This window comes from Neopsephotus bourkii, unplaced genomic scaffold (assembly GCF_033783945.1).
Source record: "Neopsephotus bourkii isolate Nb327-2 ecotype Australia unplaced genomic scaffold, CSIRO-AGI_Nbou_v1 NB_107, whole genome shotgun sequence".
In the NCBI taxonomy this organism is placed as follows: domain Eukaryota; kingdom Metazoa; phylum Chordata; class Aves; order Psittaciformes; family Psittacidae; genus Neopsephotus; species Neopsephotus bourkii.
In genome coordinates, this window is record NW_026900624.1 from 12763920 (window position 1) to 12785025 (window position 21106).

General features: G+C 42.5%; 1 protein-coding gene across 2 annotated transcripts in view; it reads right to left on the bottom strand.

The window, feature by feature from the left end:
• The window catches only part of LOC133216442 (alpha-2-macroglobulin-like), a 41215-nt gene that overhangs the window by 14145 nt on the left and 5964 nt on the right, over nt 1-21106 (bottom strand). The window contains exons 2-21 of one of the 2 annotated variants that reach the window (XM_061361143.1): nt 20849-21032; nt 19836-19992; nt 18998-19050; nt 18273-18293; nt 15563-15731; nt 13609-13693; nt 12801-12924; nt 12004-12118; nt 11758-11867; nt 10727-10888; nt 10225-10452; nt 8839-8902; nt 7522-7664; nt 7022-7171; nt 6638-6808; nt 5848-5932; nt 4344-4470; nt 3832-4060; nt 2619-2745; nt 1892-2013 (exon numbers count right to left, since the gene is read on the bottom strand). In XM_061361143.1, coding sequence (XP_061217127.1) covers nt 1892-2013; nt 2619-2745; nt 3832-4060; nt 4344-4470; nt 5848-5932; nt 6638-6808; nt 7022-7171; nt 7522-7664; nt 8839-8902; nt 10225-10452; nt 10727-10888; nt 11758-11867; nt 12004-12118; nt 12801-12924; nt 13609-13693; nt 15563-15731; nt 18273-18293; nt 18998-19050; nt 19836-19992; nt 20849-21032 — 2626 coding nt within the window. Of the gene's footprint in view, nt 1-1891; nt 2014-2618; nt 2746-3831; nt 4061-4343; nt 4471-5841; nt 5933-6637; nt 6809-7021; nt 7172-7521; nt 7665-8838; nt 8903-10224; nt 10453-10726; nt 10889-11757; nt 11868-12003; nt 12119-12800; nt 12925-13608; nt 13694-15562; nt 15732-18272; nt 18294-18997; nt 19051-19835; nt 19993-20848; nt 21033-21106 lie in introns of both variants that reach the window. The other variant, XM_061361132.1, reaches the window with a different exon arrangement.

Below are 21106 nucleotides of genomic sequence, written 5' to 3' on the forward strand. Positions count from 1 at the left end.
TTACATACTCCCTTCTCTCTCCCTTGGATGGCAGTGCTTGCTGCAGGGGATGTTATCATCCATGTGTTTGTGACAATACAACTCCAAGCAAGTTACACTGTATCCAATCCTGCTAATTAACTGTTCAGCCTTGGATGCTAATCTCCCATTCTATCCAGTCAAGGCTTGCTGTAGATTAATTACTTCAGTACAATAGCAGGATAAAACTAGTAATCTCTCAGACACCCTAAGAGAAGTCATTTTAATGCTCAGTCAGTTACTTTCACTCCCACGACATCTGGGAGAAAAAACTACAGTTCTTATCTTCCAGTACCATATAATCATAGAATAGTTAGGGTTGGAAAGGACCTTAAGATCATCAAGTTCCAACCCCCTTTCATGGGCAGGGACACCTCGCTCTAAACCATATCACCCAAGGCTCTGTCCAGTACTGCCAGGGATGGAGCATTCACAACATCCTTGGGCAACCTATTCCAGTGCCTCACCACGCTTACAGTAAAGAACTTCTTCCTTATATCTAACCTGAACTTCCCCTTTTCAAGTTTTAACCCATTACCCCTTGTCCTGTCACTATAGTCCCTAATGAAGAGTCCCTCCTGATCATCCTTATAGGTTCCCCTTCAGATACTGGAGGGCTGCTACAAGGTCTCCACGCAGCCTTCTCTTCTCCAGGCTGAACAGCCCCAACTTTCTCAGCCTGTCTTCATACAGGAGGTGCTCCAGTCCCCTGATCATCATCATGGCCCTCCTCTGGACTTGTTCCAACAGTTCCATGTCCTTCATATGTTGAGGACACCAGAACTGAACACTTGAAAGAACAAAATAAACACTCTTTTTTCCTGACAGCATATATGAAATTAGGAAGTTTTCCTGAAATGTTAACATTATTGAAGCCATGATACATGAAATGCACTATACATTCAAATTTATTTGTAAATAAGGGAATAAATAAATAAATAAAAGCCAGACAGATAGGATTGTTCCATCATTACATTCAGATTAGCAAAACTTATTGTGAAGTTATGTGTTACATGAATCCTAGCTCTGCCTTACTGGAAATTGGAATGTCTGGAAGGGAAGTAGAAGTTGCAATGTTATAAATTACTATATTACTCCTGACTTAATTTTATTAAATATGATCATTCCTTCCTGTCATGCAAAAGATTGACAATATTATGGTATGTTGTATTATATAGATTTTGCTAAACTGTGAGCTAGTACTCTTGGTTTGCTATTAATATCACAGGGAGTCTCATACTGTGGATTAATTTTATGACTGGCTATTTATCATGGGAAAAACTGTGGTTTTATCATTGCAAAACACAGCTTAAGGAAAAAAAGGTACAAAAGAATGAAAAAAAAGAAAAAGTTAGTTCATACTGCTTGAAGATTCTTAGGAGTGTAATAAAAACAATTCAGAACAATGATGGTAGTTTTGTTTGGAAATATTAGTAGATTGTGGTGATTGTTCCATGTTCCAGAGTACTGGCCATGTGCTGGAGGAGACGTATAAGGTTTCTGGCAAGTCTTCCATTTACAACCTACCCCTGTGATTTATTACAGGTAAAACCAAGAAGCTCTCATTTATCTCCTAGATGATGTGTCTGGGACAAATCTGTCATTATTGCCTGCCTTATTATTTCTGTCCCACTATGTAATGTAATACCCTGCTTTTACTATGCGATGGCAGCATTAGGAGTTATGGGCTCTCTTGGCCTTTGTGAGATTTATCAATGCTTCTTTTATAAAATTGTGCAGAGCAAGAGTCACACAAGCCATTATTGCTGCTATCATGCATAAAACAGAAAGCCCCTCTCATACAACAACTGTTGCAGTGGAGCATGAAATTATTACTACTTTTCTATGACACCAAACTCAGCAGCCCACATACCTCCACCAGCAGCTGTCTGATGACCGTGTCCTTCCTCCCTTTCTCAGGAGTCTCCACGATGGCACTCCCACAGGGCTGCTTGTTCTGCAGGGCCTCAGTGCTCACTGAGAACTCCACCTGCCCTGGAGGAGACAGGGGTTAGCCAGCCCTGCTGGGCAGTGCCAGGGGCATAGAGGTCTCTGTTTGGGCTGGGCACTCTGGTGAGTTACAGAGAAGCTTTTCCAAGAGGAGAACTAAACTGAAGCCAGTGTTTTATCTTGATCAAGGTGCAGCCTTGCAGGCCACCTCCTTTGTGATGATCACCCCAGCAGGTGCTAATCCATCAAGCAAGAAGAGTAGTGGAGGGGCAGGTCTTGTAAATCAGTCTTGTTCTGTGAGGCTTTAGAGAAAGCAAGCCTTGACTAAAATATTTGAGACCCAGACACACTAAGCTGAGACATTCTGAGCTCCATAACAGGAATGTCTTAGTGCTTTGCACACATTAAGGGAATTTGTAACTTCTATTCAAGCGTTAAAAAAATGATGGCCCATAACTCTTAGATAGTTTGCTTAGCACCTGGATGCAACATCCTAGTGTAGGGTCTCAACCTCAGGGCTGGAATTCTCACTTCTGGCATAGACAAGATCTTTCCAGACAGGTTTGGAGTTACCTAACTCCTCACAGCAAAGATCTGATGCCATCTACACATATTTCATCCCAGCATTTTCTTGTTGTTCAGCTTCTTACCTAGAGATCTTGGTGTTACTGCCCAAGCCACAGTTTTCCTTTCATTCACGCAGATGCAGTAGGATTCTTCCTGCTTCTCTATTAGGGTAGCCAGAAAATGGGTAGATTCAGCCAGAGACACACTGACCTGCCATTTGTACAGAGAGGTGTCATGAAGGCTGGAATTGCAGAGAAGCTGGGGTACAGGACACAGTGCTATACATACATATGTGTAGTGGAGCTGGTTATAGTGTGGGACTGAGAACCTTACTGATCTTGCAGAGCAAGAACTGGGTGATAAAGTGGAAAAAGGCTGAGGTGTGTACAATTGTAAGAGATTGGGCAGGTAAATGCAAAGAACAGGATGTGTATCTTGGAAACGGATTCTGGAAAAATGGAGAGCATGGGCAAGTTGTGTGAGTAAAGGCAAAGCAGTGACTACAAACTCAGCCATGAATTAAACATCCCCCTCATGATTAATCAGGTGAAAAGGTAAAACTCTACCAGTGCAAAACCTAGTAAGGAACAAGGGAGAATGGAATAAGGAAAATTGCAAACAAAACAGGAAAGACAGGGAAATAAATGAGAGTGCATTGGAATGGCTGGATCAGTGCCCCTCCTTGTTTCAGCTTCACTCCTTTCAGAATAAAATCATATTTATAAACAACTGAGCAAAGGCAATTGGTATTTTCTTTGTTTAACCTCCCAACCTCAAAGACTGACCACTTTTTTGTTGGTGAAACAATACAGATAATAATAGTGAAGCTATATAGTTCTCTCTGCTCAGTCTCTTAGGGGCAGATGCAATAAAACACAGTCTACATATTCAAGCAAATATGGTGTGATACTTTGTGAGATGTTTATATGAAATCAGATTGAAGACTGAACACAGGTATTCATACTGGTGAACCTAGAGTTTCTATGTGGGTATGCAATGACTCTGTGGTCTGTGGATAACCCAAGTTTCACACTTCTATAGGACAATCATATTTATCAGTGATGACAAAGCTGGGGGCCTCAGCAGCAAAGCTTTGGGCTCTGAATCAAATGAAGATTTCAAAATGTCAGAAAAACATATTCCCCTTCATTTAATACACCAAGAACACCTACACAAGTACACCTATATGAATTATTGTCAGAAACAAGTCATCTGGCTTGGGAAACTATGTTATAAATTGCCCATTGTAGACTTCCCTAAGCTGTTGGGCTGAGCAAAGTTGTGCATGTGTCTTACCCTGATGCAGGTGGTCAGGTAGTTGAAAACGGTGGCTTTCAGCGTGAAGGACTCTCCACGCACTACAGAGTAGGGCATGGTGAGCTCTACAAAGAAGGGCTGGAAGGCTCTGAGGGTCACTGTCGGGGACAGGCCAAAGCCCGTGTCTGCTGAAATGCAGAATGCATTGGCTTTCCACTCTGTGATGGTGTCGGGAATGGTCACATCTAGACCAGCATTTCCCTCAGAGCTGTTGAGGGGCAGAGAACAAGATTTCAGTTATATTTTGGGGATCATCTTCGTCTTTCTCAGCCTACTGAACAATACCTGCTGACAGCAAACTCCTGACCAGCTCCATATGGGCACTGGCTTTTGCATGCCCCCCCCAAAGCAGTCTGTACTTAGTGACCTTGAAAAATCCCTCTGTCTACTAGAAATACTGCTCCTACTGAAATACTGATACTTCCATTGAGGCTTAAGTATCTCTTGAGGGTTTGCCGCAGTGACCACTCTGCGTTACCATGAACACTTACTTCACTGTAACTATGTCCCATATCCATGTCTCAGGGAAGTACTTCCGGACAGTCTCCACAGGATTGCCAGCAACCATGTGTTCTGTTACTTCGTAGTCCACATCTTCAAGCAGATTCAATGCAGTCACTAGAGTAAATTTTTTCAAGGACAGGAAGAAATAAAAAGACATGTCAGACTCCTTTCTGAATCAGGAGGATACTTTCCTTCCAGGCAGTGGATATTCTTAGCTAAAATCTTAAAATTGAAAGAACAGCTTTGAAAGCTTGGCCAATGGAAACAGATGTATTTCTCTGTTGTCATCTCAATATCTCATTTTTCCTAATGTTGCTGCTGTTCTTACAGAGATTGGATGGGGTTGAGCATTTTCCCCCCACTGCCAGCAAACCCAGCAGTGGCAAAAGAGCCATATATAATGACATTATTGAGGGTACATTTCTATGGCAATATAGGGTCAAATGTGGAACTTACTGACTCCAGATATTGCAGTTGCATATAGTTTATTAAATTTGGTTGAAGAATAGATTGATATACATGGCTAGACACAGAAGTCACACTTAGTCTTCCCCTCCTCTGTTTAAGCTTCTTTTGAGATTAATACGGGTCTTTGCACCTCTGGCCATTAGCAAAGGAACCATGATGCTTTGCCAGCATTGCATAGTGTTGTGCCTTATGAAAGGCTTTCCTTCAGCCTTAGAAGACTTTTACATCTTCTCAAAGCAGCCAGCTGTCTCAGGCCATGCTTTGAAGACAAATCCTGCATTTCAAACCAAAGATCTGATCTGTTATAAATAGAAGGCTAGAAGCTATCACCAGACAAAAAGCTACAAATTTTTAATAGGAGCTGGGACACTGTACCAGGAAAGCCAGTGACTGGAAGTGGCATAGGCAAGTGTTTTATGTGGCCTTTCTCATCTCAGAACTATTCAGATAAAAAAGGTAATATTATTCTATCTTCACAATGATTGAAGTTGCAGAGAAGTGACATGACCTACCCAGACTCTTAGTCATGTGAATGGATAGCGGGGAACAGAGCCAAATTTCTCAGCCTCTGCCCACAGAACTGTACCACCTTCTTATTTGTCTTGGCCCACTTTTGCCCTAGTAGTTCTTTTAGTTATTGCTGGAATGTGACTACCTAGAAATAGAGACTCCTTTCTTAAGGTTTCCATAGCTGGACTCGCATCTGGGAAAAAAAGCCACTACTTGGTGTTGGCAGACTGCTTCAGTGCCTACAGGATTTCTGCTGCAGGGGCTGGCATTGCAGTCACCAAGCACACGTAGTGCCAGCCAGGTACCAGCTGTCTAGCTGTGGATAAGGAGGCAGAGGTGAATCAGTTTCATGTTTCAGGACAGAGTCCGGAAAGAGTGATTCTGAATTAGGTCAACATATCTGAATGTAATCTGATCTGCCTGGTGTAATTAATATTCAAAGAAATAGGAGTCATAAATTTTAGGTAGTTGTGTGGGGGGGTAAAATGAAGAAGGTACTAGAACCACTGTAACTCCTTTCCATCATGTGTCCTGGGTAATGCTGGCAGATTTCAGGCTTATGGATCTTGCTGCTAGTGAAGACTTTTAAGCCCAATTCCTAGTAAACAAAGAGAAAGAAGAACAAAAAATATGCAAGCACGTTTGAAAATAAACTATTATCTAGTATGTCAAGAATAGACATACCTAAGTCTGGTATCAGTCAGAATAACAAAGTCTTGTATATAAATGCCGGATAGACTGGTTCAACCCAGATGTTGAAGCTTTATCATGTTACACTCATCCTAAGACTAAATCCTGGCATGATCAGATGGAAAGCTGAGACCACAAGTCTACCATGGGGACATCTGACAGGGTAAAAATGATGTGTGAAAAGCACCAGATTGAGGGTACCCAAAAATTTTTGTACAGGACTCTTTAGATGGATACAGGTCAGTTTGTGGGTTATCAAAGTAGCTGTCACTTTATTAAAGACCTATCTACACCAGATAGAGAATATTCATGACTGAGGAAGAGTTTCTAATATTATGGTACCAGATGTCACTTTCAGGACTGTTTCCTTACTTGGGTCAATTTGTAGGTATCTCTAATAGCAATGAGGAGACCTTTAAAAGTTTTAATGGTTCAGAGAAGCACTCAGGTACCAGCAGTGGGCTACATAGGTGCAGAGCCTGGGCCTGTTTATTGTCTTGCATACATAAGTTAACAAGCTCACAGCAAAGTTCATTAAAAAGCCTTTCAGGGCAGGTGAGGAGACTGAATTCCAAAAAGGAAAACCAAAGAAATATGAAAGTCTGACACTTACTTTGAGAATGTCATAGGCATCACCTTCACCGTCAGGAGAAATGGGTATGTAGACAAATCCATTTAATAATATGTTGTCAAGTGACACACAAGGATTTATGTTGTCTTCTTCCAGGTAGTAGTCCTTGAAGCTATAACCATGGATTTCCTTCACTGGGAGAAGGTCATACACCTGGGGAAACACAAAGAATCAGGGAAAAATGTTGCAGGTCAGAACTTACAGGTACACAGACACTGCCTAGCACTCCACTGATAAAGGCCAGCTTATAAAAAGAAGTGTAGTAAATGGAGCTATAAACATACATGGCCCCATGTCTATAACGGTGTCAATAGGTACTTTTTTGGTTCTTGTACTTGCTCATTACCAGAAATATCTAAGACTTACAGAGGTGGGAGAAAGCTCATCTTCAGGCTTCATAAGGAGAACACTCTTGTCCACAGCACGGAGTGCGCACAGGGACCTCGGCGAAGTACGGAGTTGCAGGCGTGTGTTAGAGGCAGGAAGACCTTCCTTGGGTACAAAACTCAATCTGACCTGAAATTCCAAAAGGAAGTTAAAGCAGACACATTTCCAGATGCTGTTAGACGCTATTATACTGAAGCATCCAGCCTTGTAAACTGAGCTCTGCTAGTGCCTTGACATTCCAATATATAGTCAGCTTTGATGAATATAATTAATAATGGCCAGTGATTCCTTCTTATTCTTGCTCCACTTTTTATAGTTATGGCTTAGTAACCTATTCTGGAGTTTCTATCCCTAATCCTCAGTCAACATCTGGTCAGACCGTTTCATGAACTGGCTGTGAATTCTGCCTCCATGGAACTCAGGACTGAACTACTGGCCACAAGACATACATGGTTGCATGAACCCTGGCTTATACTTACTTTATTGGGGAGGCAACTTTCGACCTGGAAATCTGATGAACTGGCAATGACTTCCCCACTGGGTGAAGTGGTGTACACAAGCATCCGTGCCAGGGGAGCAATTGCTGCCTCAACAGGGAAGGTCAACTGAAATGTCCCATAACCTAACAGAGAAAAACGGCTAAAGTAATGTACAAGAAGTTTTAGTATGCACATTTGCCCTCCTCAGATAAGTCAAGTTCACTCATGCTGAACATTTTTAAATAACAGGGGCAAGATTACTGACTGATACATGACTAAAGTCTATGGCTGTTGCTGAAGACACCTGCATTCAGATGGTGATCATGTAATAGCCAAACGAAATCAGTCTGATGGGTCTCAACATGCCTTCTAGATTCCCCTAAGTTAACATCTGAAATAATTTCTTGATGTTCCCAGCCCCTTTCTTTTTCTCAGACTCCAAGATCTTCTGTCATCTACAAAACCCACAGAAATAAGGGACTGCTGTAATAAGCAGCATCAGTCAAGGTTGCAGAGTGGCTAAAACCTTTTGAAGTTACTGGTAAGCAAGCATTTAGCTGGAACACCAAACTGTCACTTGAACCACATGGAACATGCCCCTCTGTTTTAGCTGTGCCTGAGCAATCTGAACAAGGTGATAGAACATCTCTTGTTATTCGCCAGAGTGTTAGCTTAGTCACTGCTACTAGTGAGGATGCAGAACTACCTATGAACATGTAACACCCAAGATCTTTTACTTCTATATATTGTTTATACCCACTGTTTATGCACCTTCTCATACACTTCTGAAATATCCATCAGGTCTCATTCATCAAAAGACAAGATGCACCATAGCCAGTCTCAGTTACTGAAATGTGTAACTCTTGGGCATTTATTTGAATAAAATTAAATGTACTGGTTAGAATATAGAGATGTGTGTATTTGCATGCTTACGAGGGTGAAACAAGACCAAAAAAAAGAAGGGTTGGAGAGAAAGAAAAAGAAACATGCTCTTCTGCTCACTGTACATATGAGTCTCACAACACTGGTAAGTATCCACAGTCTGAATAGGGTAAAGTTGGTTTGAAACTTAAAAAAAAATACCAAATATTTAAAAAAATATTTGAAAAATAATCAAAATGTTATGCAGATTTTTTGTTGAATTTTCTAAAATTTTCTTTTCAAAAACATAGGACCTTACAGAACTCAGAGAAAACAAACTTAACCCAAGCCACTTAAAGTTTTAACTCTGAGAATGCATTTCAATTAAAACATAAAATACTTTATACAATCCCCAAAATTCTCATCAAAGATGCTAAAATGCAAAGTTCTGCTCACCGTTTCCAGGATTCACAGCCAGATCATAGGTATCTGCTAATATAATGCCTCCCTTGGCCATCACCTGTGTGACAGAGAAGCCTTTCTGTAATTTTGCTACTGGTGTTGAAGGGAAGAAAAATGAACATTCACTAGGTTAACTGTAGAGTGTGAATATGAATAGTGCTGCTAACTGTGAACAAAACCAAGAAAATACTAAGCAAGTGCCAGACTGGAATTTACTTTGTTTTTGGAGGCAAAAATACTCACTCCTAGGAGGACCAGTGTTACCCCATTGGTCAGACCTCGCTTTACAATTACTTTCCACATAGGATATCTATTCCATAGAACCATATTTTAATTTCAAGATGTGGTGTCCACACCTATGAGAACATAAGTCCCCTCACTATTTTGTTGCATGCCTTATAAATATATTCTTAAAACCAGCTTTCCCAGGTTATAGGGATAAACAGGAACCTTGTGCTTCAATTTATTGTTAGCAGTCTTGAAAATAAGCATATGGACATCTTTAACACACGTTCTATTCTCTTGTTTTGTAATGTCAGCCTGAGCACCGTCCCTGATGCTCTGTACAATCCACCAGAACAGGAGGGTCTGTTCCACTGATTTCTTCTAGCTCTCCAAGGCTGCTCTCATCTCTTCCGCTAGAGTCATTGAAGGGGATAACCACAAAAACAAACTTAGGAGGAAAAGAAGTTCTGTTTGAATATTCACATGGTTCTTCCTGTTCTCCCAAGTGAACTGACAGATCATTGGTCACGGATGAATTAATGTCTCTTTTCTGCCCCTCAAAATGAACCAATTCACAATTCTCAGTGACAGCACATTCTAGCCTGTTCCAATTACCATGGTATTCCAAACTTTCCATCATTGTCTGACATACAGCCTAAGCTCTAAGCTTATTGGGCTTTTCTGTTACGGTAGTTAGAGGTGTTGCTTTAGTTTCAGTAGTCAGATGACTACCAAGGGACAAAACTGAATATGAGACAGCCTTCCTCCTCCTCATCTTTGTTCTTCTTTGTTGTAGGCTGCTGGTTTCTGAGCTATGACCATATATGGACCAGAATTTGGAGTTGGGAAAAACGGAAATGAAGTATTATGAAATGAGCCTTGGATGGTTGTACCCAAGACTGTGCTCTCTCCACCAATATTATCTCTCTCTTATGTTCTTAATAAAACCTGTACACCCTAACCATATCTGTACACTGAAGACAACATGAGAAACATGGAAATGTGTTTAAACCCCCCTGCCACAGGTCACACTTTCTGTTTCAGACTCTCCCTATCATCACTGGCTAAGGACTGACCATATCGCAGTGCTGATAGCTGCATGTGTTGCTATGCTCTCTGTAGCCATAGGTCAAAGTAAGCACAAATAATTCTTACCAAATAGTAAATAGTAATTTTCTTCTGCTCTCCTATGGCCTCTGGTGTGAAGATATAATGCACCTGTATCTCCGTGGGGGAGCCACAACCTAATGTCTCAGGCTTTGGCTCAATTTTGAGGAAACTCTTGCTGGGGGAGTAAAACCGACTTATTCTACGCATGGCATGCTCGTATGAAGGTGTGATCCAGTCGCTGTCATAGCAGTTCAGCTCAGGTTTATGATCAGCCTGATAAAGAAGAACAAATGTTTCTATCTGACGAAAACCATGTAACAAGTCACATGAAAATCCACAGGAAAACTCTGGGTATGTTCTATATTTCCCATTCTAAGACAAAGGTAGAAACATGCACAGGAGACAGAGAGAAGAGAGGTGACATGTGAAGAAACTTGATATATTTTCCAATTAGCAGAAGGAGAGAAACCCATGAGTAGGTATTTCCCCAGCTGATCAGAAATGCATAGTCTTACCCCAGTCCCTCTGCCCTGTCTCTGCCACTCACTCGGATTTCCAGGGAGGCTTGTGTGAAGGTGGTAGTGTCTATGGAAAACCAGGACTGTCCCTGCTCATCTGTAGTGTAATTCCCTTTGTACCTGTCTCCATCCACAGAAATCATGATGGTTTCGTTGGCAATTGGAGCATCAGTGCCGTCTACCAGCTTCACCTAACAGCAAAAACATACTTCAGGTTTTAGACTAAAACCAGCAAACAATTCCCAAGTCCTAAAGCCTCTGCGTCTTCCTTCTTTTCTTCCTTGCCAGGCAGGATGTTTCTTTGCAGAGAAGAACAGAAGACATGAATGTGGACATGTTTGAGGTGAGCGCTGTGTTGTCTGAGGCAGTAACTGAGAAAATTCTCAGTAAAACAACTTTATTGGTCCAAGGTATTTATATGTCTGGGCCCTAAGTTCCTCAGTAGTTTTTAGTTCTGCTGGCCAACCTCATTTGGGACCTCCACCACATATCATCTTTTGGTTCAGGAACTTCAAATTCAGGCATGTGCCTTGCCCCAGTCCTTCACTAAAGCTACACTGGAGGTAGACCTACACCCAGCTCTTTCTCCTGTTGTTCACATCTGGTTTACTGGACTTCCTTGATTGAGCCCAACCCTGACTCATCACCTCACATTGTCTGGTTGTCACTGGACTGTTGGTGGAACCTCTTACTCACACCTCCTCAACTCTGTTTAGTCTGCTTGGGAGCTGTGGGACTGTGCCATTGTTGATGAGTTCACTACGTCTACCTGTGTTGTGGTCACCCTTTTCACCTGGATTATGTTCCCTTGTGGAATAGCCCATGTTTGCCCTTTTCTGATGTTATTCTCATGTGTTAGAACAATGGCCCTTCTAGTCTTTACTAGGCTTACTGCCAGAAGGCTCAAGGCCATGTGTCTGCTAAGAGTGCCCAAACTCTCAGTAGTTCCTCTGCAAGGTGGATCATGTCATCTGCACACACTGCTATTCCATCTAAGGTGATTGTGCATTTGTGAGTTTGCTTTGCCACTCATTGTCCAGGGTTATGTTAAGTTCCCTACCCTCCCAAAGATTGGGATCCCTGGTCTGTACTGAGAGTCCAGAAGGTCAAAGCTGATTTTGCTCATGATGGATGTGATTCCACAGGAGCCTGTTCCAGTCATCTCTATTCCTGAGACAGAGCACAGTAAAGAGTGATTATTATGAATAGCAGCATTTATAGGCAGTTTACTCCACCTTCCTTATCTTTGCCAGGTCCCCCCCTCTTATGGTCTGCTGTCACTTTGCCATCCCTATGTAATACATACCTGTGCCATCTTCTGTGATCTTGCCTTGTACCTCAATGCTCATCTCATATCCCCGGCGTTGGAGTTGAAATATCTTGGTTTTTACTACACCAGAAGTACACCCACGAGCATCTGACTAAACAGGGGATTGGAGAGAAAATTGGAATTCTTTGAACAAATCTGGTGCCTTGTGGGACAGGAACTGATACTCCAAACTTAACATGCTTAACTTCTGTTCAGGAAATCCCAGCCTTATGTTCTAGGGTTGTCTCCAAGATCAGAACTTGCTTACAGCCTGTTTCCTAGTGTTTCATCCACACATTTCCTGTAGTCCCTGAAGTACTTGACACTCAGTTCTACAAGGAATGCACTGGTTTCCTTGTTAACCCCCTCCTACCTTAGTTCTTTGTGTTTCTCCTTTCTCCTGTATTTGACCCATATACAATACCACCTTCTCGCTTTCTCCTTATCCTCTGTGCTCATGCTCCCTGTCAGTTCCTCCTGCAGTTGCAAAATTCTCTCACACATTCTTTTTTCAGTTTGGGGATCCATAGCAGGGACCTCGCAGGTGCTAAGTGGAGATTTGCCATTAGCTTCAGTGGGGTTAGGGTTTCAGCTGTGGGGTTTTCTTCATGGGTTTTGTGTCCAGTTTAATGACTCAACTCTTAAGAATGCCTTCCTCTAAGAACATCTACTTTTCCCCACAGTATTACCTCTGATGTCCTACTGTTTCCCAGCAGTTACAGATTTGGCCTCCTTTAGACAGCACTGTCCATTAACCATAAGAAAGACCCCTTCATTTTAATACTGGGACTCACCTGCCTAGTGAATTCTTCACACACAGCTTCTGCTTCTTTTCCGTAACAATTTGAAGCAGAATGAGAAAATTTCCGGCACACTTGGACATTGATCAAGCCAGGAACAGGTTTTCCATAAGTGTACCTGTAATGACAAAGTGTTAATCAGTCCGAGTCACACTCAGACACATCTCCCGAAACACCTTTGTGGATGACTTCCTGGAATTTCTTTTTGAAGGCTGACTAATGTGATATTTTGATGATTCTAGTGACTACGTTTCTATAATTTCCATGTTGAGATTCTTCCATTATCTATTAGAACCTGCTCCAGGTGAGAGCTCTCTGCAGCAACACAGGAAAACATTGTAGAATATTACTTCAGCCAGGAGCATCCTTAAGTCACAAATTGCTGCGGGTTCACTGAAGAAGCAGAAAACCAACCAGGGGGTCTGGAGGAACAATTTATGAGTTAAAAATGAGAACACTGGGTTTGTACCACCTGTTTAAATGAGTCTGATCTGACATCTCTCAGTATTTGAGGGTTCAGGGTTGGCAGAGAATCTCTAACTGAAGAAATGCAAAGACAGAAAAAGACAGTAAACTGATACGAGAGAGCTGCAGATTTGTTTGGCATCATCTTTCAAGAAACCCAGAGAAGACCTTTCACTTTGATTGTTCAGGCTAAGTAGCAGGCTCAGGATTAATACGGTGGAACAAAGCTGCATGGGATGTCTGGGAAATGCATGAAAACCCTTCCCCAGCTGTCCTTCAGACCTCAGCATAAAGGAGTGAAGGATAAGTGACAGAGACTGTGACTCTTGTGACTCACAGACCACAGACGGACACTGGAAGCTCCTTGTCCTTAAGAGTGATCATCTTGGGCAGCTTCACCAGGACCTCGTACTTAGGCAGCACTAGATGGGAGAAAGTCTCATATGAGAATAGTGAAGGAGAGCCACACAAGCAACCCAAACACAGAGCCAGGATCATCTTAATGTGAACCATCACCTTTCTGGGGTCTTCAGCACAGCCCTGCTACCCCTTCACTAGGTTTTCTTAGCCTTCACCACTGTTTGCATTTAAAGGGAATTAAGGAGTGTTGTAGTCCTTACCTTCTCTTATTTGCATCACATGCTCATGTGATCTCAGACAGGTGTGTAGATCTCTTACATATGCCCATTCAGGACACAGTGGTCCTGTGTATTGTGTCTGTAATTTGCAGCACATTCACTGCCTTTGTAATTTACCACATGGAAACAGCTTGAACCATTGTTTCACTTGGTTGGTTGTTATTGTTCTGGAGATCCCAACAGTAACTGTTACTGTTAGGCTCAGTAATAGGTAGCATGTGAAGCTGTCCTCCACATCCACACCGTACTCATGAATCTAGACACAGACTCTCAGGTCTTTATTTTCAAAGGGTCAAGTCAGAAATAAAGCCTAATATAAAAGGTGGCAAGGAAACGACATATTTTGCTCCTGAGTATTAAATTACATTCCTTCTCCTACACTGCATCCTGCAAACCTAATCCCCCAACTACTCAAGTCCAGGACCTGACTGAGGCATTCAATGGCCTGCTTCCAGGTGGTGAATCTGGTAGATTTTTTTCCAGTGCAAGGAAATAGGAGCAGGGAGGGTACACAATCAGGTCCAGGAACTGGAAAACAACCCTGGGTTATACAGTTTAGACATACATTTGCCTTTAGGATGGGAGGCCAAGCACCATGTTTCAACCCCAGAGCACATTTCCTCAAAAGGCTGTAAGGGAACTAGCAACAGGGGAGATTCATGGGAATAAGACTGAAGAACAAATTAAAGAACAATTAGGTTAGTGTAAGGCTAAGAAAGTAACATGCATCTGTGGTTCTGGGGGACTTTCAGAACGATCTCTGTGGGAGGAGGCACAGCCCACCTGTCAGCATGGCAGGCTGAAGCCTATAATAACTGCATTTGTGTTCAAGTTATTCACCATGTTCATACTAGCCACCAATCCTGATGTAAAGCCAAATAAGATAGCTTCATGGATTTCAGTGGCAATCTTGTTTTGTTTGAACCCTGTGTATTCCAGAAACAGCAGGTCCTGAGCAATGCACTGGGTCATTAGGGCTCCATGTACAGCTGGGGGAAGACTAGGAGTGCAAAGCACAGGCCAACCAGTCTCCTCCAACACAGAGCGTAGCCCGAGTACCCTTCTACAGTGTACTTCTACAGGCAGCACAGTTCTCCTTACTCAGCCTCTACAGCCAGTCTGTTTTCATCCTCTTGTAACATTTGTGGAGTGCTCTTCTTCAAACTGAAGTTTTCTACCAAACATGTTTTCCAAGCTTTTGCAGAAACAAGGGAGAAGAGGAAAAAGACAGAGGACTACAAGTGGAGAAACAGAACTGATGTAGATGATGAGAGGGGCAAAACAGGGTCACCAAAATACTGTCATCTCTTACTCTACATCTAGTAGTGCTTGCAACAAGCTGCTGGACTGAAAAATTACTAAAACAGAGTCAACTGAAATCGGTGGTATAAGCCCTGCAGAGGAAGCCTATTAGACCCTGTACTCCCAAGAGCACTATGAGCAAATACAACCTCAGGCAGGTTGCAGAGATGCCATAAAAAGAGCAACCACCTCTGATACTCAGGACCTACAGGTTCAGCCCCTCTGAACACCATTGCCTGTGTATTCAGTCCTTCCCTTCTCCATGCCATTCCCAGGAAATCCCAAATTGAGAGGTTACAGTATAAGGCATTGCTGTCAGTCCTGCTTGCAGCCCATATCTCGTCTCCTTACCATATTCCTCTACCCTGAAGGAGTGCTCCACATGGGCCGAGAAGCTCTTCTGCACAACTATTTTGTAGGAGCCTTGGTTGGGGTCTGAGGTGAGGGGGAAGGAGAGCTGTGTAAGGCCAGTCTCTAGCTCCACCTCTTGCCACTGGTATACACGGTTCCTCTGGGGATCCTGCAGGTTAGGATAATTCAAGGTCACAAGACAGTACAGGAGGCTCTCAGGGACAGCAGTGGAATGCCCAGTGTGTGTATATATATATCCTGGCTGGGAAATGCCTAGCTGTAATTATCCCATAATCTGTGAGGATCTGTGAGTGCTTACCTCTCAGTTCTGCATAACTAGCATGGAAGAAAGCTTTTTAACCCTGGAGGTTCTGGGTTGTCTCCCCCTCAGGTATACCTGCATGCTTATGAAGGATGAAGCCAGGGGAAAGGGCTGGCAAGGCAAAAAGATGAGAGATGCACAGCATAGGGAATAAAAGGAGCATAGAGAGAAAAGAAGGAAGTTTCAGTCTACTTCACTTCCTATACAGCCTGCTCATTTTTATTTTTTTTCCATGCCTGGAACAGAGACTGGCTGAAAACCAGTGCATAATCTGCTGAATGAGACATCTGATCGATTTATGGGACTGAAAAATATGGAAGAGTCCAAAACTTGGGATGGAGTGGAGACAGGAACAGAGAAAAGTATATCCCACATATGTGCTCTACCTTCCTGTTTCTCCCTGCTCCTAATGCTGGATCTGAAGTCTTATCACTACTACAGCTGAATATTGCTTGCCACGAACCATGATGAGCTCTGCCAATTTGGCTACGCTTCAAATTCATCAGCTCAGCTCCAAACTTCTTGTAGAAGTTACTGAATCAGCATAGTGATGCTGCAAAGTCTGATGCACCTTTTCCTGGCTCCTTAGCAGAATTGTTAATGTTTACAGTCTTTCATTCTCTGCCTGCTCTTTTCATTGTATATTGGCTGTCACCAAGATTCTATTTACTCTAGATAGATATGTGACTCAAGGTATGTGACTGCGTGCATTTACTGCACTAAGATTTTATCTTAGGGCTTAGAGGAAAACGGTTGTGAATGACATCCCCTCATTGGAGGTCACTTGTCAGGGGGCAGAAGAGGCAGCCTTCTTCCTGAGAAGTAACCCAGGAGGTACACAGTTCAGTAAAATGTATCCCACTCTGCTGACCTGACCAAATCCTCTTTATCACCACATTTCAACCCTGCTGAAAACTCAACGCTTACTGTGAGGGACACCACTGGACTTCCTTGGAAGAGGAATTTAAGAAAATATTTACAGCTCGGCTGTATTTATAGGCAAGGCCTGAAAGTTTGTTTGGTTTTCCTCAGAAAGGTTTTTGTGATTTTCTTTTTTAATGACAGAAGCAGTGGGTCAAGGTAGTAGCTCAGAAATAATAGGCTCACACTGACTTCTACCTTTGTGGCTGACTACCATCAAATAGTGACATTAAGGGTATGGACTGACAAACTTTCCTTTCCTTAGCACTGCTGACTTTAAGCTGTCACCTTCCTTCACTCCTGCCACCCTTTCCTTTGGGCCAGTCCAAATTTTGTGCAAGAATGTGGTAAACTGCACTGTCAGATCTGATCTGGCTGAAGGAAAAATACCCTAGAGAACTATGGTGTGTGTGCTGCCAGATGAGTTTCCCATTCTACAAGAGTGCCTGGCAGACATCTGTAAAAGTCAAAGGGCAGTGTTGGACTGAGAAGGAGCACTAAGGGAGAGATGATGGTGAGGATGGAGGAAAAGCCCTACATGAACCAGCTTAAGCAGCATGGACAAACACCATGCATTGCAGGCTGAAGCTGAAAACACAAGATGGCCTTCCTAATGATTTAAAATTGTAGCCTTTTGCGGTACTGAGACAAAAAAAGGATTATGAAATTATTCAGCTTGTTAAGCAAAGGCATGTGGGATTTCTGGAGGAGTGCATATTTAGTTCTTCTTGCTCCTTTCATAAAATCCCTGTCTGGCAACCACATGAGAGAGCCTCAGCAGAAGGTAGTTCTGATGCTCTCCTCCACCTTGTATCCCACATCACATTGCTCTCTTGCTCTTCTTTCTCAAAATAGTCACAGACCATCAGTGGCCCATCAGATCTGCAGCTCTGCTGTGGAAGTTTGCTAAGAGGAAGAGCGACAGCACTCTGATAGGAGGGTAGAAAAGAGGAGCATAGCCTGTGTGTGTCCCACAGAAACATCCTCCTTTTATCTTTTACCTGTCACAGAATTTCAACAGTTAAAAACTCCCAAACAAACCAGACAAAAACCTGATGCTTGGGAAGACAGGGAACCTCCACTTACAGAATTTTGTTCCTTTATTTTTGCTCATTTGTTTAACACGGTTCTGTGTTAAACAGCCACAGCTGGCAGACACAAAGTCTTAGTTCTGTTTGGGAAGAGGAGTAAGCCATTCTGGTACGACCTGTAGGCAAGTGTAATTCTGTTCACACCATGGCTTGCACTGGTTAACTGTTTTGTTCCTACGGCACATTCCCCAGTCAAAGAACCATTGGTGGAACTTACTCTGATACCCGACTACTCAGCCTGCCGTTACACAATGAAAAAGGTCATGTGCCCGTGTCTTTTCTCCTGCACCTCAGCCTGAAAATGCTACTGCTGGAGACTACTACCTCTGTGCCTGTGCATTCCGGTGGAATAATAGACACGTAGTTACTCACTCACCTGAACATAGACAAATGGAAACTGTGGGGAAAGAACAAAATAAAATCAGTGTTAGAAACATTAGTCATACACGGATGGAAGACATTTCCAGATTCGGACCTAGGGGCAGTAGAACAACCTTCCAAAATGTCCTTTGTGTCCTTCCTTTTCTGTATTTGCTCTCTTTCATTAGCTCTTGATGGTTAAGGGAATCTCTTCTTTAATATTTTAGAGCCCCAACTTTTTGTCTCACCACAGTATGAAAATGTGATGAAGTTAGAATTTTCAAAGAACTTGTCTGCATGAGGAACTGATTACCAAATATGTTAAAAGGTGGATTTACACCCCTGACCAGTTCCTTTAAACCAGTTTTTGTCATACTGCTCTGTCTCTAGGCATGTGGTTGCATTCACTGGCAGAAATTACTGCACATCTGTCACTTTCAATGGAAACTTGTCCCACCCATTTGTTTTCATAAGGAGATCCCTGCCTACATGCTTAGCCATATACATTCCTTTGCAAATCTGGTTTTAAAAACCTATATTCCTTTGAAAAATAGCATACATTTCTCAGTCAAGAGACAGGTAGAGTGTGTCCAGGATATGATATGGAATGGGTCAAGGATGGTGTGATCAAGAAAGAAGCATATGCTTTAGAGGCTGTCTTCAGTGGTTCTGGATGATGATAGTGATAGTGTTAATTGGGAATTAAACCTCCTGGCTAACAATGAGGAATTATGGCTCTACCTTCTCATTCAGCGGGTGGAAATCTTTGTCCAGAGAGACGATCCGAAATAGAACTAAGGGTGCAACAGAAAAGAAGGACATTCTACTGTTAGATTTGTAGTGATTACCAGGAAATCTCACTTTTTCAATGATTTATAGCTCAGATTCATTCCATAGATCAACAGGGGCTGAACCGAGATGTCCAAGTAATGGAAGCAATTACTTCAGGCTCCTTCTCTTACAGATGGTGAGAGGCAGATAAATTTAGAAGGATAATCACGTCTTGGCTGACCTGAATTGTCGCTTGTGAGTGCCTGCTCTGATTTGCCGATTCAGGTGCAGCCAAGCGAGACTATGCTTTTAAGTCATCCTAGATTTGTGCGTCTAGTAGTGTAGAATAAATCAGAGCCTGTGCCTAGATCTGGCTGAGATGCTGTGCCTGGAGGGTAGAGAATCATAGAGTCATGGAATCATAAAAGAGTTAGGGTTAGAAAGGACCTTAAGATCATCTAGCTCCAACCCCTCTGCCATAGGCAGGGACACCTCACACCAGACCATGTCACCCAAGGCTCTGTCCAGCCTGGCCTGGAACACTGCCAGGGGTGGTGCATTTACCATTTCTTTGGGCAGCCTGTGCCAGTGCCTCACTACCCTCATAGTAAAGAACTTCTTCCTTATATATAGGATAGGAATGATGAAAGTCCCACATGCCCTAGATCTCAGCTGACAGAAATAAGATTTACTGAGTGCTTTAACTCCCCCCAAGAAGTCTGAAAACTATAATAAAAGTATGGGGCCTCTAGGAAATGAAGCCTGTAGGATTTTCTGCTGTCAGAGTCAGCAACCCAATTCCCCATACCTGTTTGTCCAGGCTTGTAGATAGGTTTGTCTGTCTGGATGAAGACCAAGCTCTCAGAATTCTTGACCAGCACCGACTTGCGGCTCTTGAACTGCAGTGTTGTGCCCTTCACTGTTACGGTGAGAAACGTGACTGATGTGCTATTGGATTTTGGAAGCTAAGGAAAATGAAGAGGATAACTGCTTTACCGATTCGCTCCATTTCACTGAGCCTTTGAAAGACAGTGTATTAGCTAGGTATGGAAGTTGTCTAAGCAGACACCAAAGGCTCAGTGCTAGAAGCAAAAGAAAAACATGATTTTCTGATATGAACTTGGAGAGCCTGTCTCCTCTGTCTCAAGAATATAATTTTCCTTTCAGGAATTTTTGCAATGGTAGATCTCCATTTCCTGGAGTTTTCTCCATGCTGCTTCTTCCTCTGCTTCCAGTGCTAGAAACTTTTTCCCTTCCTTCATTTATATACTTTCCTTAGAGAAATATTGAATCTGATCTTCTTGCATCTTGCAATTTATCAAAATGGAAATCAACTCAGATTCATTATTAGGTGATGGGCCAGTTGGTTGTATTACTCACCAACCAGCCGCCTGCAGGAAAAAATCATGAATAAGCTCCAGAAGAAGACAAATGACCTCATGGACCTCACTATCTTTAACCATTCCCCAGCTTCTATGGTTCTCATTACATTTCACTATTTTTCCTCTGAGGTTTACACAGATCAAACAAATATGGGATATGTTCTGTCTGTTGAGATTCTAGGATGAAGGATCCCCAAAAAATTCTCTAAGCCCTGAATGCACAGAAATATCATGTGGGACACAGCATCTGATAAGGGTAGATAAATATTCCTCATAAGACTACCATAGTTAATTTTCCAAGTCAAATTCATTTTTTTATTTGGCTTAGCTTAGAAGTTTCTGATTGAAGTATGTCTTATTTCTCATTTCAGGACTGTTTAGATATAATATGCCACATCAGTAAACCCAAGGGATCATTCCACAAGGATGAGATACTCACAGAGAAAGGAATGCAGGTGAATACATCCTTCTCTGACACCACGTCATCAATCAAGCTCCTGTTTTCCCCTTGATACTCAAGTGTGGCACTCAGCGTCACAGACTCATTTAGGTGGGTCAGCTGAACACAGACTTTCTCAGGAGCATCTGTGTGTATCAGAAAGGGCAGTAGCACCATATACTGCCTAGGAAGAGAGGGAAACAAGAATCAAGAGGATCAGAAATGTGAAACAGTTTTAAGGAAACAATATTAAGTGAA